This window comes from Mytilus galloprovincialis, chromosome 2 (assembly GCF_965363235.1).
Source record: "Mytilus galloprovincialis chromosome 2, xbMytGall1.hap1.1, whole genome shotgun sequence".
In the NCBI taxonomy this organism is placed as follows: domain Eukaryota; kingdom Metazoa; phylum Mollusca; class Bivalvia; order Mytilida; family Mytilidae; genus Mytilus; species Mytilus galloprovincialis.
In genome coordinates, this window is record NC_134839.1 from 81,428,910 (window position 1) to 81,445,178 (window position 16,269).

The following is a 16,269-nucleotide window of genomic DNA, read 5'->3' on the forward strand; positions in this document are numbered from 1 at the left end:
CTTGTACATATATTAATATTTGTAAGTTATATTCTTATGAATTGGTTTTTTTTTAATGATAATTCACATTAGTTATCTGCATTTCTGCATTAAATTTTGCTAACTTGGTTAAAAATCTGGCCCTTAGAATCTCTGTTTTTTACCAACCAAGATAGCGAACAACACCCATAACACCTTAAATACAGCTTATCATCCGAATCTTTAACATTTTAGATGACTCGAAATTAAAGTGAAAAAATTCGATCATGAAAGCGATTGACATCTTCTGAGTCGTACAGGTGTTTACCATGTCTGTTTACTTTCGAGTATTTCATTTATTTCAACATCAAATTTTAAATCTGTTCATCTATACAATGCTCTGGCAAGTGTCTAGACTTCTGCCATAAAGACTTCCAGTGTCTCTCTATCAAACTTCCGCGTCTCCGTACTGGTACATATATTCTCCAATGTAATAGGACAGCTTACAACCAAGTTGACGTCAACCAAACATAACTCTTATGTGAGGAGGACTTTAAAACATTAGACAATTGCATTCACTTATGTCCTGCTTTGGCCTTTGATATAAACTATCATCCAAATTAAGAACATTAGAAAAACTAGAAGTCAGTTCTCAACTAATATTGGATGCTAGTGCCTTGCTCTGTAACTGTCGATGTAACTGAAGATTTACAGACTTTCTTCGTCTTGTAAAATATACATCAGTAAAAACGCTGGTTTGCTTTGCACATTAGACGTAAAACGATATTATTTCCCTTACCAGTGAATAAAAAGAAAGAGTTGCTTGCAACCACTAAGTCAGTGAATAGTTAAAATCTAAATAATCTTTTGTTTTAGCCATGATTTTATAAAAGTATAATAAACTTTTAGTTATGGTGTTAAACATGATACGCCTTTCATTTTATTCTGTAACCAGAGGTGTGGCTTTGAAAGGCATGATCTGAACATAAAATAAGACAAGATAAGACAATAGCTACATGACACTGTAGTGGCGGGTGACCAGAGACACAAAAGGGGGTACGTGCCCCAAGCAGTCCATGTCACACTCAAAAATTCAGTTATGTTATATTTTCTTGGCTTTCATATATTCGGGATTATCAAATTGAGCGTTTCTGATAAATGTATCCGTAAATCCAGAAAAGCGCCTTGGACTTTATACCGTCAAATACGGAATCTATAACGTGTTGTTTCCAATTTTTTATTTCGTACTAGTTGGTTGAGGTGCGTTGCAGTTTAAAAAAATATACGTCAACTTTGTTATACCTTAATCGATTTCAGAGCAGAACAAACTGGCCAAAACTTTGACGCTTATATCATATCAAAATCAGAAATAACCTTTTTAATACAATCTAATAGTATTTAATGAAATTTTAAAAATGACTTTAAAATATTAATGCACTTAAAAGAGGATCAGATTTTGCAAAGATTAAATGCTTTTATTAATACGTATAAGGGGAAATAATTTGTCATTTGGTTAATGTTTTAAGCGACACGATTTTAACGACGAATTTTGCACGATATTGTTGAACATGTTGTAATTAAATAACAAAATGCCTAAAGTTGTATCAAGAAGTGTAGTGTGTACGGACACGAAAGATCAGGAAGAATACCAGGGAGAAAAACCTCTCTATGTATACTACTGCATTTGTGGTCAAATGTCTCTTATTTTAGGTACCGATATAAAGAGGGTAGTAAATTATGCCCTTTAGCAGTTTAGGCTTTACTGTCAGGCGTCTAACTGTCATTTTCTGCTACTGTTAGCGTCAAATTGGTTAAACTTTTGTCAAGATTCGTTAAAATATCCTTATTCTAATTTGTCAGAGGTCTCAAATAATTTAAATTATCATTTATATCGTCATTTTTGGAGAGAATAAAATAAAGTGATGTGTCAAAATCAGTTGAATACTTTATCGTCTAAAAGAAAATGTACATTTTATCGTCATGCACCTAAAATTACTGTTAACGTCAATTGGTGAGAATTTTTACCCTTATTTATCATGAAGGTACCCCCATTACCACCCTACACTACGTATACACAACAGCCCATGTGGATTTTGCTTTTTCCACCTGCCCACTCTAGCTATAATCTCTTTTTTGTAAAAATATTGATTACAAATGCTTATCTGCTTTTACCAAGTGATTGTACTTGCAAGTCTTTAGATGAAACAAAAGAAATTGAATGCCCACTCCTACAGGTGGGCAGAGTGGACAAGGTAGAAATTTTGCCCACCCGGTGTCCACTCCCATGGTGGGTTGGTGGACAAAGCAAAATCCACCCGAGCTGTAGTGTACATGTATGAAATCTGTAGTCATGATAGTAGTTTTGTATTAAAATTGCTGGTTTGGGAATGCTTCTCATAAATCTGTCGTATCCCTAAAATAATTCCATTGTGTACATGTAGATGACTCACGAGGAAAGTGTTTATGATTAAAATTGAGAATGGAACTGGGAAATGTGTCAAAGAGACAACAAACCGACCATAGAGCAGACAACAGCCAAAGGCCACCAATGGGTCTTCAATGCAGCAAGAAACTCTGCACCACGAGGAGTGCTTCAGCTGGCCTAGTTTGTTTGCTTCTATTTAGTTCTATATTTAACAGGTTGGGGCCACTTATTGTATGGGGATGAGTAACAATCCCTCATTTGAGTTATCATTTGATAGTGTTAAAAACAAAAGTTTCTTAGAATTGTCATTTTACTCAAAATGGACACGAATAATTGTTAAAAAATCTACAACCATTTATTTTATTTGTCAGGTAAATGTAGCTAATCCCTAAGTAAGTATACGATTAGTGCAACAACACATACACTCTTGTTTTTTGGTTTTTCAGATTGCGCAATGGATAAGTTACCAATGAGAAGAAGAGATAATGCAAGAGTAATAGACAGTCAGAAACATGCGCATAGACTAACCTGTGAACCCGATGATATTGTGTTTCTGAGAAGGTAACATAAATATACAATATTATGTCAATGTCAGAAAAATATTAACTTTTTTGTATGAGGCTGAGAAACTGGGAAAGGGCGAGGTTTAAACTTAATTTTTCTTCCTTATTAATGAACCCCTGATTGTGAAAAAAGAGTTCCATGATGAGATTGACATTGCACAAAATAAAGCTGTGTTACTGTAATTAGGAAATAAACACAACTACAAGGTAGTTCCAGTATAAAAACATTTTACTCAAAAGGGTGCTAATTTTGGCTTATTTCAGCAGTGTAACAAAATTTGCAAAACACAATTTCTATCCATATGTCAGGTTCAACTTCATGTTGTATTATTATTTGACCATACAATAATTAAGAAGATGTCCCAGGTTGTACTGTACGTATATTACTTCGATTGATTGGTTAATTATTTTCAGCTTATGTTAATGTGGCATATATTACATGCAAATTCAGGATAATTATTTGATATGAATAGAACATGTTATGAAATATACTTGTGAAACAATTCATTTTATATATAATTGATATTCTTATTTGCAATATCTTTCCCATTCCTCTGTAAACTGAATAAAGTAAGATTTAAAATAAATCTATTTTCTGGTTACATGACCTACAAAGATTCTAATGGTAAAGTTTACTTGGCTTTATTAAAGTTTACTTGGCTTTATTAAAGTTTCCTTGGCTTTATTAAAGTTTACTTGGCTTTATTAAAGTTTCCTTGGCTTTATTAAAGTTTACTTGGCTTTATTGAAGTTTCCTTGGCTTTATTAAAGTTTATTTGGCTTTATTAAAGTTTCCTTGGCTTTATTAAAGTTTATTTGGCTTTATTAAAGTTTCCTTGGCTTTATTAAAGTTTACTTGGCTTAATTAAAGTTTACTTGGCTTTATTAAAGTTTCCTTGGCTTTATTAAAGTTTATTTGGCTTTATTAAAGTTTCCTTGGCTTTATTAAAGTTTATTTGGCTTTATTAAAGTTTCCTTGGCTTTATTAAAGTTTACTTGGCTTAATTAAAGTTTCCTTGGCTTTATTAAAGTTTACTTGGCTTTACTAAAGTTTACTTGGCTTTATTAAAGTTTACTTGGCTTTATTAAAGTTTATTTGGCTTTATTAAAGTTTCCTTGGCTTTATTAAAGTTTACTTGGCTTAATTAAAGTTTATTTGGCTTTATTAAAGTTTACTTGGATTTATTAAAGTTAACTTGGCTCTATTAAAGTTTATTTGGCTTTATTAAAGTTTCCTTGGCTTTATTAAAGTTTACTTGGCTTAATTAAAGTTTACTTGGCTTTATTAAAGTTTACTTGGCTTTATTAAAGTTTCCTTGGCTTTATCAAAGGGGTTGATTTCATATTCATTCTGCAGCTTGGTAATTTTAAGATATATATGCACTCTAAGTTAATCAATACCTTTTTCTGTTTCAGACCCGAAGGCATAGAGAAACAATATAGACAGAAATGTAAAAAGTAAGATTTAGTACACTAAGCATCTGATAAAATTCTGTAGAAGCGTTTGGTCATATATGTAGAAGTGTTTGACTACATTCTGTAGAAGTGTTTGACCACAGTCTGTAGAAGTGTTTGACCATAGTCTGTAGAAGTGTTGACCACTTTCTGTAGATGTGCTTGACCACATTCTGTTACAGTGTTTGACTACTTTCTGTAGAAGTGTTTGACTACATTCTGTAGAAGTGTTTGACCACATTCTGTAGAAGCATTTGTTTACATTCTGAAGAAGTGTTTGTTTACATTCTGTAGAAGTGCTTGACCACTTTCTGTAGAAGTGTTTGACTACTTTCTGTAGAAGTGTTTGATTACATTCTGTAGAAGTGTTTGACCACTTTCTGTAGAAGTGCTTGACCACTTTCTGTAGAAGTGTTTGACTACTTTCTGTAGAAGTGTTTGACTACATTTACATTCTGTAGAAGTGCTTCACCACTTTCTGTAGAAGTGTTTGACTACTTTCTGTAGAAGTGTTTGATTACATTCTGTAGAAGTGTTTGACCACTTTCTGTAGAAGTGCTTGACCACTTTCTGTAGAAGTGTTTGACTACTTTCTGTAGAAGTGTTTGATTACATTCTGTAGAAGTGTTTGACCACTTTCTGTAGAAGTGCTTGACCACATTGTGTAGAAGTGTTTGACTACTTTCTGTAGAAGTTTTTGACTACATTCTGTAGAAGTGTTTGACTACTTTCTGTAGAAGCATTTGTTTACATTCAGTAAAAGTGTTTGACTACTTTCTGTAGGAGTGTTTGACTACATTCTGTAGAAGTGTTTGACTACATTTACATTCTGTAGAAGTGCTTGACCACTTTCTGTAGAAGTGTTTGACTACTTTCTGTAGAAGTGTTTGATTACATTCTGTAGAAGTGTTTGACCACTTTCTGTAGAAGTGCTTGACCACTTTCTGTAGAAGTGTTTGACCACATTGTGTAGAAGTGTTTGACTACTTTCTGTAGAAGTGTTTGACTACATTCTGTAGAAGTGTTTGACTACTTTCTGTAGAAGCATTTGTTTACATTCAGTAAAAGTGTTTGACTTCTTTCTGTAGAAGTGTTTGACTACATTCTGTAGAAATGTTTGATTACATTCTGTAGAAGTGTTTGACTACTTTCTGTAGAAGTGTTTGACTACTTTCTGTAGAAGTGTTTGACTACATTCTGTAGAAGTGTTTCTTTACATTCTGCATGTCTGTAGAAGTATTTGATTACATTCTGTAGAAGTATTCTACCAAAATCAAGTATGTTTGATAAGTGAAAAAAAATTAAACCCCTCCCCTACCAGTTTCAGATAATATATGCAACAACTCTAATTGAAGCTAAACATTTTGTGACTCAATATCAAAATCAAGAATTTACAAGTCATTGTTTTTAGCTATAGTTATGAAAGTGATGTTGTAGAACTCTATAACTCCTCAAATCATTGAGTATTTTACAGTTTCTTCCACAAGCTGTACACCTGCCGTAGTCTTTTGGCACATTGTAAATAGCTTAACATTATTAGTGTTCAGTTAAGTTAGGTGTTTGATTAGACAAGTTTGAGTTGCATTTGATTTTGTAGCCATGCATTTACTTGAAGAGATTTAATTGATTTATTTATATTATTTGTCTTTTGCTAGTTGTGGACTATGGTTGTGTTATCATCACCAAGGTAACAGCAATGTGATGTTTATAGTTGACAATGCATTGAAGAGGGATGCAGCAAAAACAGATGTTTATAGTCAGATTTCAAAATCTAAGAAAGTGAGTTTTATTGAAAAGCAGTTTAGGTCCAGAATCTCAGAATATCTTAACTTTGTCATAATTCTGAAAAATATAACATTCTTTAAAACAAGCAAAGGAAAAAGTAAACAACAAAATAGAAATCCTTGACATAGTCCTGACATAAGGGGTAATGATATTTATTGAATACTAGCTAAGCTAAATTTTATTGGAACATGTAATTTTATTGGATAAACGTTAACCAATTTAGATAAGAATAAACATATTTTGTTTTTACTTATAATTCTGTTTTTATTTTATTTATATAGGTAACACTGACTAAACATACAAAGAACATGGGTAAATTCAGTTCAGTAACTGTATCAACAGTGGAAGATGAAGAAGATGAACTAGAAGCTGTAAGTATTTTCATGATAATTAAATAGACAACTCTTGAGTTCAATGCATTATCGTTAAAAACTTTGGTTTTGGTGAACATCTATTGCTACATGTATATTGCAAGTTATTCGGCTAATTGAATTCTAATAATTGACAATCGGAACTACTGTTGTCATTAGGGAATTGTGATTAAGTACTTACTAAACAAACATTATTTTTAGTTTATCCTGCACAATGATGATTACTAAGATGCTTGCTGAACATTAATAAGGCAGGGATACAGGCAATCCCCACTATCTGGTAAATGACGTCACAAAGGCACACATAATTGACAAGATCTCTCTGCTGACGAACACATTCAGATTTGTTTTTATACGACCGCAAATATTTTAATTTTTCGTCGTATATTGCTATCACGTTGGCGTCGTCGTCGTCCTGCGTCGTCCGAATACTTTTAGTTTTCGCACTCTAACTTTAGTAAAAGTGAATAGAAATCAATGAAATTTTAACACAAAGTTTATGACCACAAAAAGAAGGTTGGGATTGATTTTGGGAGTTTTGGTCCCAAAATTTTAGGAATTAGGGGCCAAAAAGGGCCCAAATAAGCATTTTCTTGGTTTTCGCACTATAACTTTAGTTTAAGTTAATAGAAATCTATGAAATTTTGACACAAGGTTTATGACCACAAAATGAAGGTTGGGATTGATTTTGGAAGTTTTGGTTCTTACAGTTTAGGAATTAGGGGCCAAAAAAGGGCCTAAATAAGCATTATTCTTGGTTTTCGCACAATAACTTTAGTATAAGTAAATAAAAATCTATGAAATTTAAACACAAGGTTTATGACCATAAAAGGAAGGTTGGGTTTGATTTTGGGAGTTTTGGTCCCAACAGTTTAGGAATAAGGGGCCCAAAGGGTCCAAAATTGAACTTTGTTTGATTTCATTAAAAATTGAATAATTGGGGTTCTTTGATATGCCGAATCTAACTGTGTATGTAGATTCTTAATTTTTGGTCCCGTTTTCAAATTGGTCTACATTAAGGTCCAAAGGGTCCAAAATTAAACTTAGTTTGATTTTAAGAAAAATTGAATCCTTGGGGTTCTTTGATATGCTGAATCTAAAAATGTACTCAGATTTTTGATTATTGGCCCAGTTTTCAAGTTGGTCCAAATCGGGGTCCAAAATTAAACTTTGTTTGATTTCATCAAAAATTGAATAATTGGAGTACTTTGATATGCCAAATCTAACTGTGTATGTAGATTCTTAATTTTTGGTCCCGTTATCAAATTGGTCTACATTAAAGTCCAAAGGGTCCAAAATTAATCTAAGTTTGATTTTAACAAAAATTGAATTCTTGGTCTTTTTTGATATGCTGAATCTAAACATGTACTTAGATTTTTGATTATGGCCCAGTTTTCAAGTTGGTTCAAATCAGGATCCAAAATTATTATATTAAGTATTGTGCAATAGCAAGAAATTTTCAATTGCACAGTATTCAGCAATAGCAAGAAATCTTCAATTGCACAGTATTGTGCAATAGCAAGAAATTTTCAATTGTTCAGTATTGCACAATAGCAAGAAATCTTCAATTGCACAGTATTGTGCAATAGCAAATATGTGCAATTGCACAGTATTGCGCAATAGCCAAAAATATCTAATTGCACAATATTGTGTAATAGCAAGAAATTTTCAATTGATTGGAGTTATCTTTCTTTGTCCAGAATAGTAGTTGAGTCAACTTAAATCATTGTTTTATACAATATACAATGTATATTTACTTTTACAAATGTACTACCAACTGATAAATTAAAACAATCTTTATCAATCAGTGATACCAAGCACCTTTTGTTACATTTTAATATTTTATGATGTATTTAAATGAGTAGTTATTGTTGCAAACTCCATTAGAAATTTGAATTGAGATCAGTTTTGGAAAAAGGGAAAAGGTGATGTGAAGAAAAAAAATGGGGGGGGGGGGGGCAAATTTATCTCATTTCAGATTTCATAAATAAAAAGAAAATTTCTTCAAACATTTTTTTTGAGAGGATTAATATTCAACAGCATAGTGAATTGCTCAAAGGCAAAAAATTGGTCTACATTAAGGTCCAAAGGGTCCAAAATTAAACTTAGTTTGATTTTAACAAAAATTGAATCCTTGGGGTTCTTTGATATGCTGAATCTAAAAATGTACTCAGATTTTTTATTATTGGCCCAGTTTTCAAGTTGGTCCAAATCAGGGTCCAAAATTAAACTTTGTTTGATTTCATCAAAAATTGAATAATTGGGGTACTTTGATATGCCAAATCTAACTGTGTATGTAGATTCTTAATTTTTGGTCCCGTTATCAAATTGGTCTACATTAAAGTCCAAAGGGTCCAAAATTAAACTAAGTTTGATTTTAACAAAAATTGAATTCTTGGGCTTTTTTGATATGCTGAATCTAAACATGTACTTAGATTTTTGATTATGGGCCCAGTTTTCAAGTTGGTTCAAATTAGGATCCAAAATTATTATATTAAGTTTTGTGCAATAGCAAGAAATTTTCAATTGCACAGTATTCAGCAATAGCAAGAAATCTTCAATTGCACAGTATTGTGCAATAGCAAGAAATTTTCAATTGCACAGTATTGCGCAATAGCAAGAAATCTTCAATTGCACAGTATTGTGCAATAGCAAATATTTTCAATTACTCAGTATTGCGCAATAGCAAGAAATATCTAATTGCAATTTCAATTGGAGTTATCTTTCTTTGTCCAGAATAGTACTTGAATCAACTTAAATCTTTGTTTTATACAATATATATAATTAATATTTCAATTGGAGTTATCTTTCTTTGCCCAGAATAGTAGTTGAATCAACTTAAATCATTGTTTTATACAATATACAATGTATATTCACTTTTTCTACCAACTGATAAATTAAAACAATCTTTACCATTCAGTGATAACAAGCACTTTATTTTACATTTTATTATTTTATGATGTATTTAAATGAGTAGTTATTGTTGCAAACTCCATTAGAAATTTGAATTGAGATCAGTTTTGGAAAAAGGGAAAGGGGGATGTGAAAACAAATGGGGGTGGGGTGTTAAATTTTTCTCATTTCAGATTTCATAAATAAAAAGAAAATTTCTTCAAACATTTTTTTGAGAGGATTAATATTCAACAGCATAGTGAATTGCTCAAAGGCAAAAAAAATATTTTAAGTTCATTAGACCACATTCATTCTGTGTCAGAAACCTATGCTGTGTCAACTATTTAATCACAATCCAAATTTAGAGCTGAATCCAGCTTGAATGTTGTGTCCATACTTGCCCCAACCGTTCAGGGTTCAACCTCTGTGGTCGTATAAAGCTGCACCCTGCGGAGCATCTGGTATTGGCTCATATCATAACTTTTTCTCTTGGTACAAAATTATTTTAACCCAATTTTTTTTTAATTTATCTGTGAAATTAATAAGAAAAGAAACGTAAACCCTGCCTTTTTCTCATCACTTGGCGTCCGGCGTCATCGTCCAGCGTCGTAAACTTTTACAAAAATCTTCTCCTCTGAAACTACTGGGCCAAATCAAACCAAACTTAGCCACAATCATCATTGGGGTATCTAGTTTAAAAAATATATCCGGTGACCCGGCCAACCAACCAAGACGGCTGCCATGGCTAAAAATAGAACATAGGGGTAAAATGCAGTTTTTGGCTTATAACTCAAAAACCAAAGCATTTAGAGCAAATCTGACATGGGGGTAAAATTGTTTATCCGGTCAAGATCTATCTGCCCTGAAATTTTCAGATGAATCGGACAACCCGTTGTTGGGTAGCTGCCCCTAAATTGACAATTTTAAGGAAATTTTACTATTATTGGTTATTATCTTGAATATTATTATAGATAGAGACAAACTGTAAACAGCAATAATGTTCAGCAAAGTAAGATTTACAAAAAGATCAACATGACCGAAATGGTCAGTTGACCCCTTTAGGAGTTATTGCCCTTTATAGTCAATTTTTAACCATTTTTCGTAAATCTTAGTTATCTTTTACAAAAATCTTCTTCTCTGAAACTACTCGGCCAAATTAATCCAAACTTGGCCAAAATCATCATTGGGGTATCTAGTTTAAAAAATGTGTGGCGTGACCCTGCCAACCAACCAAAATGGCCGCCATGGCTAAAAATAGAACATAGGAGTAAAATGTCTAGATTTTGGCTTATATCTCTGAAACCAAAGTATTTAGAGCAAATCTGACAAGGGATAAATTGTTTATCAGGTCAAGACCTATCTGCCCTGAAATTTTCAGACAAAAGAGACCCCCTGTTGTTGGGTGGCTGCCCCAGAATTAGTAATTTTAAGGAAATTTTGCAGTTTTTGGTTATTACTTTGAATATTATAATAGATAGAGATAAACTGTAAACAGCAATAATGTTCAGCAAAGTAAGATCTACAAATAAGTCAACATGACCAAAATTTTCAAGTTACCCCTTAAGGAGTTATTGCCCTTTATAGTCATTTTTTAACAATTTTCATAAATTTTTATACGACCGCAAAAATTTTAATTTTTCGTCGTATATTGCTATCACGTTGGCGTCGTCGTCGTCGTCGTCCTCCGAATACTTTTAGTTTTCGCACTCTAACTTTAGTAAAAGTGAATAGAAATCAATGAAATTTTAACACAAGGTTTATGACCACAAAAGGAAGATTGGGATTGATTTTGGGAGTTTTGGTCCCAACATTTTAGGAATTAAGGGCCAAAAAGGGCCCAAATAAGCATTTTCTTGGTTTTCGCACTATAACTTTAGTTTAAGTTAATAGAAATCTATGAAATTTTGACACAAGGTTTATGACCACAAAAGGAAGGTTGGGATTGATTTTCGGAGTTTTGGTTCTTACAGTTTAGGAATTAGGGGCCAAAAAAGGGCCCAAATAAGCATTATTCTTGGTTTTTGCACTCTAACTTTAGTAAAAGTGAATAGAAATCTATGAAATTTAAACACAAGGTTTATGACCATAAAGGGAAGGTTGGGTTTGATTTTGGGAGTTTTGGTCCCAACAGTTTAGGAATAAGGGGCCCAAAGGGTCCAAAATTGAACTTTGTTTGATTTCATCAAAAATTGAATAATTGGGGTTCTTTGATATGCCGAATCTAACTGTGTATGTAGATTCTTAATTTTTGGTCCCGTTTTCAAATTGGTCTACATTAAGGTCCAAAGGGTCCAAAATTAAACTTAGTTTGATTTTAACAAAAATTGAATCCTTGGGGTTCTTTGATATGCTGAATCTAAAAATGTACTCAGATTTTTTATTATTGGCCCAGTTTTCAAGTTGGTCCAAATCGGGGTCCAAAATTAAACTTTGTTTGATTTCATCAAAAATTGAATAATTGGGGTACTTTGATATGCCAAATCTAACTGTGTATGTAGATTCTTAATTTTTGGTCCCGTTATCAAATTGGTCTACATTAAAGTCCAAAGGGTCCAAAATTAAACTAAGTTTGATTTTAACAAAAATTGAATTCTTGGGCTTTTTTGATATGCTGAATCTAAACATGTACTTAGATTTTTGATTATGGGCCCAGTTTTCAAGTTGGTTCAAATTAGGATCCAAAATTATTATATTAAGTTTTGTGCAAAAGCAAGAAATTTTCAATTGCACAGTATTCAGCAATAGCAAGAAATCTTCAATTGCACAGTATTGTGCAATAGCAAGAAATTTTCAATTGCACAGTATTGCGCAATAGCAAGAAATCTTCAATTGCACAGTATTGTGCAATAGCAAATATTTTCAATTACTCAGTATTGTGCAATAGCAAGAAATATCTCATTGCAATTTTAATTGGAGTTATCTTTCTTTGTCCAGAATAGTAGTTGAATTAACTTAAATCTTTGTTTTATACAATACAGATATATAATTAATATTTCAATTGGAGTTATCTTTCTTTGCCCAGAATAGTAGTTGAATCAACTTAAATCATTGTTTTATACAATATACAATGTATATTCACTTTTTCTACCAACTGATAAATTAAAACAATCTTTACCATTCAGTGATAACAAGCACTTTATTTTACATTTTATTATTTTATGATGTATTTAAATGAGTAGTTATTGTTGCAAACTCCATTAGAAATTTGAATTGAGATCAGTTTTGGAAAAAGGGAAAGGGGGATGTGAAAACAAATGGGGGTGGGGGGTTAAATTTTTCTCATTTCAGATTTCATAAATGAAAAGAAAATTGCTTCAAACATTTTTTTGAGAGGATTAATATTCAACAGCATAGTGAATTGCTCAAAGGCAAAAAAAATATTTTAAGTTCATTAGACCACATTCCTTCTGTGTCAGAAACCTATGCTGTGTCAACTATTTAATCACAATCCAAATTTAGAGCTGAATCCATCTTGAATGTTGTGTCCATACTTGCCCCAACCGTTCAGGGTTCAACCTCTGCGGTCGTATAAAGCTGCGCCCTGCGGAGCATCTGGTTGTAAATTTTTGTAAATTTGTAGAATATATTTTCCACTGTAATTACTGGGCCAAGTTCATTATAGATAGTGATAACTGTAGCAAGAAGAATGTCCAGTAAAGTAAGATATAAAAATGTACAAACACATCATGATCACCAAAACACAATTTTGTCATGAATTTATCTGTGTCCATTGTTTAATATGCACATAGACCAAGGTGAGCGACACAGGCTCTTGAGAGCGGCTCTGAGCCTCTAGTTAATACATGGGATTTCAAAGATTTAGTTCCATTTAGGGATCAAAGTGGTGGAAATGACATGCATGCAATACTACCATGCTAAATATGTTTTGCTAGATGACTACATCTAGACAAACCCGGTTTGTTTGGATGATGAAAAACATTGCTGAAGCTTTTTCAGAATGGAGTTTCTTAAGTTACATTTACTATAGAAACATTAACTTTCGTGGGGTAAACATTTTCGTGGTTTTGTCTCTTGATAAAAAATCATGGGGGTTTAATGTAATGGTTTCAATTAAATGGAGGTGACATTATACAGTATTATATGTAGGTTAAATTTTCATGGGGGGTTAAATTTCATAGATAATTATATTCTTTCCACAAAATAAATGAAATTAAATCCTCCACAAAAATTTCTACTTTTACAGAGTTCTTTGGTCCTACTGATTTCCAAAGAACCATGACTTGTTGAAATATGATACATGTAGGTCAACATAAATTAATGCATAGATATCAGGTACAATAGGGACTGTAGTTATTGCTATTATAAATTCATTATGCCTCATTGTACCTCAATCGAATTATGTTTATAGAAAGAAATAGCTGACTCATATGCTGCTAATGCCAGAGTAATAGAGAAGCAGTTAATAAGAAAAGGAATGAATAAAAGAAAGCTGATGGAAGAGGTAATTATAGTAATGTCATGTATATGCCAGTGCACCTTTTGTGTTTTAACACCACTTTTAAGCACAGCTTTTGGACTATTACATGGAGGCCAGTTTTTATTGGTGGATGAATACTGAGTTTCCAGGGAAAAACCTTTTTTGTGTTAATGTGATTCAACACATTTATACAAGATGAATAATACATTTGTTAATCATATGGGGGATAACTAAAAAAAATCCAAATGTTATTTATTGATATTAATAATAATTGATGGGAATAGTTTTTCTCCTTGTGTACACCAGGTATAAAAAAAATGAAGTAGTTTACAGTTTTATGTATGACTGCGTTTTGTATTCTCTTGTGTTGAAAGTATTATTAAACAATGGTATTTTAACTTAACCATTTTTCATTTTATATTTCCAAAATAATTGAATGAAAGGAAATATCTTTTCACACACAAAAAAGATCAAAAAAGATACTTATTAAACTACTGGTACCGTACTGTAGATTTACTTACTTGCACTAGGATTGTTTTGTGTCCATTCATGTATAAACAGATTAACAGAACAAACAGTTTAAAATGCTTTCTTTTGTCTGTTTTGTTATTGTTTCCTATTTTAAATATGTATTTTAATTCATTTGTACTATTTACAGGCTGAAGAGGCGAAGAAAAAGACAAAAGGAACACTGATTGACAAGACGTGAGAACCATAGTCATGTGACTGTCTATAAAAATTTAAACAATTTACTATGTATATAACATGGACATCTTTTGTAAAATAAGTTTTATTCATACTGTCATATGAGTTGTTGTTATAAAGATTAAGTATAGATAAGTTTGTACTGAGACCTACAGATTATGATATAAAGACTTGCATTTCCCACATATGCTCATAAAATGTTTCATTATTTGTATGAAGGAATAATTATGTATCTGCTATTCTTTTACTGTGGATTCATTTTATTTTCGTAGATTGAGGAAATCTTGCATTTTCAGATTCTTTTAACATTTAAATTTATGGTTCACCTCTGGCTATACCAATGAAAACCACGTAAATTGGTATCCCACAAAAAATAATGAATCCACAGTATGCTTTATAGTTTTCATATAATTCTAATGATGTTGAAATGTTTCATGTGATGTTTAATATTAAGCTGTTATTTTTGAAGCAACTTTTTCCATAGCTTTCATGGAAACAAATTTCAATTATAAATGTCATAGAACTTTTGTTAAAACTTCTATGAAATTGAGGATTGAGAATGAGGCAGTAAGAACTTTTATGATTGATGGTTTAACGTGATATTTGAGAGATGTTACTGTGTAGGAAGATAGTGAAGTGGTATGTTCCTTCAATTTGGTTGTCATTAATGTGTCAACAAATAATGGAAGTTTTATTTTAGTCATGTTTTAAGATAAAATTGATGATTGTTAAAATCAAGATCCATTTATGAATAAAATTTTGAGACTACAATAGTGTTAGTAATTATACTGTGTAATATATGCAAGTTTTAGATCAGTTTGAACTTGTCAATAACATACAAGAAGAATAACTATCAAAATCTTTAAATAATTTTGGAAGATTTGGACTACCAGAATAGAGGAAGAGTTTTTGCCTTGTAACAGCAAACCTCCCTACCCTTTAGTGGGTTATTGCAATAGTTCTTGATGAACAGTGTGTGGCACTGCAGGTAAATTTGGTATAATATAAGATTTGTTTAGACTCATGACAGTTTGTATGTTGTTTGCACGTTTTATTGATCTATTGATTTTTGTCTCACCTCGACAAAATTAAAACAAGAGTGCACACACTGAAATGTTTCGCCTCCTTCACTAACCACTCATTTTATGTTGATAGTTCTAACTATAAAGCTTTACTACAAGTATCATATAAACTTAACTATGATACAAGGAAATGAGTCCAAGGTCAGATAAATCAAACAAGAAATACATGCATACCTTACAATTATTAAATACACCAAAAATAGACCCACTGCTTATACATGTAGTTTCTACGAAATGGACTTAACCAAGAAAACTAAACATTGACTAATGAACCATGAAAATGAGGTCAAGGTCAGAGAAACCATGCCAGACAGACATTACACCTTACAATCAATCTATGCATTACATATAGATGACCCACTGCTTGTAGTATCTAAGAAACAAACTTTACCAGGAAAACTTAACATTAACCAATGAACTATGAAAAAGAGGTCAAGGTCATATGATACCCTCCAGACAGACATAACCACATCCACTTGTATTTTTGTCCATCTGATGAGTTAAGCCTTTTTCAACTGATTTTTATAATTCGTTATACTGTTATACCACTGTCCCAGGTTAGGGGAGGGTTGCGATCCCGTTAACATGTTTAACC

At 32.0% G+C, this 16,269-nt stretch overlaps 1 protein-coding gene across 1 annotated transcript; it reads left to right on the forward strand.

Moving 5' to 3' along the window:
- The first annotated feature begins 1,462 nt into the window (after nt 1-1,462).
- Nucleotides 1,463-15,363, forward strand: LOC143064574 (STING ER exit protein-like). The gene is made up of 7 exons (XM_076237488.1): nt 1,463-1,668; nt 2,830-2,944; nt 4,363-4,404; nt 6,057-6,180; nt 6,468-6,557; nt 13,819-13,911; nt 14,546-15,363. The coding sequence occupies exons 1-7, from the start codon at nt 1,548-1,550 to the stop codon at nt 14,594-14,596; spliced, it is 636 nt and encodes a 211-aa protein (XP_076093603.1). The 5' UTR covers nt 1,463-1,547; the 3' UTR covers nt 14,597-15,363.
- Nucleotides 15,364-16,269: the final 906 nt, after the last annotated feature.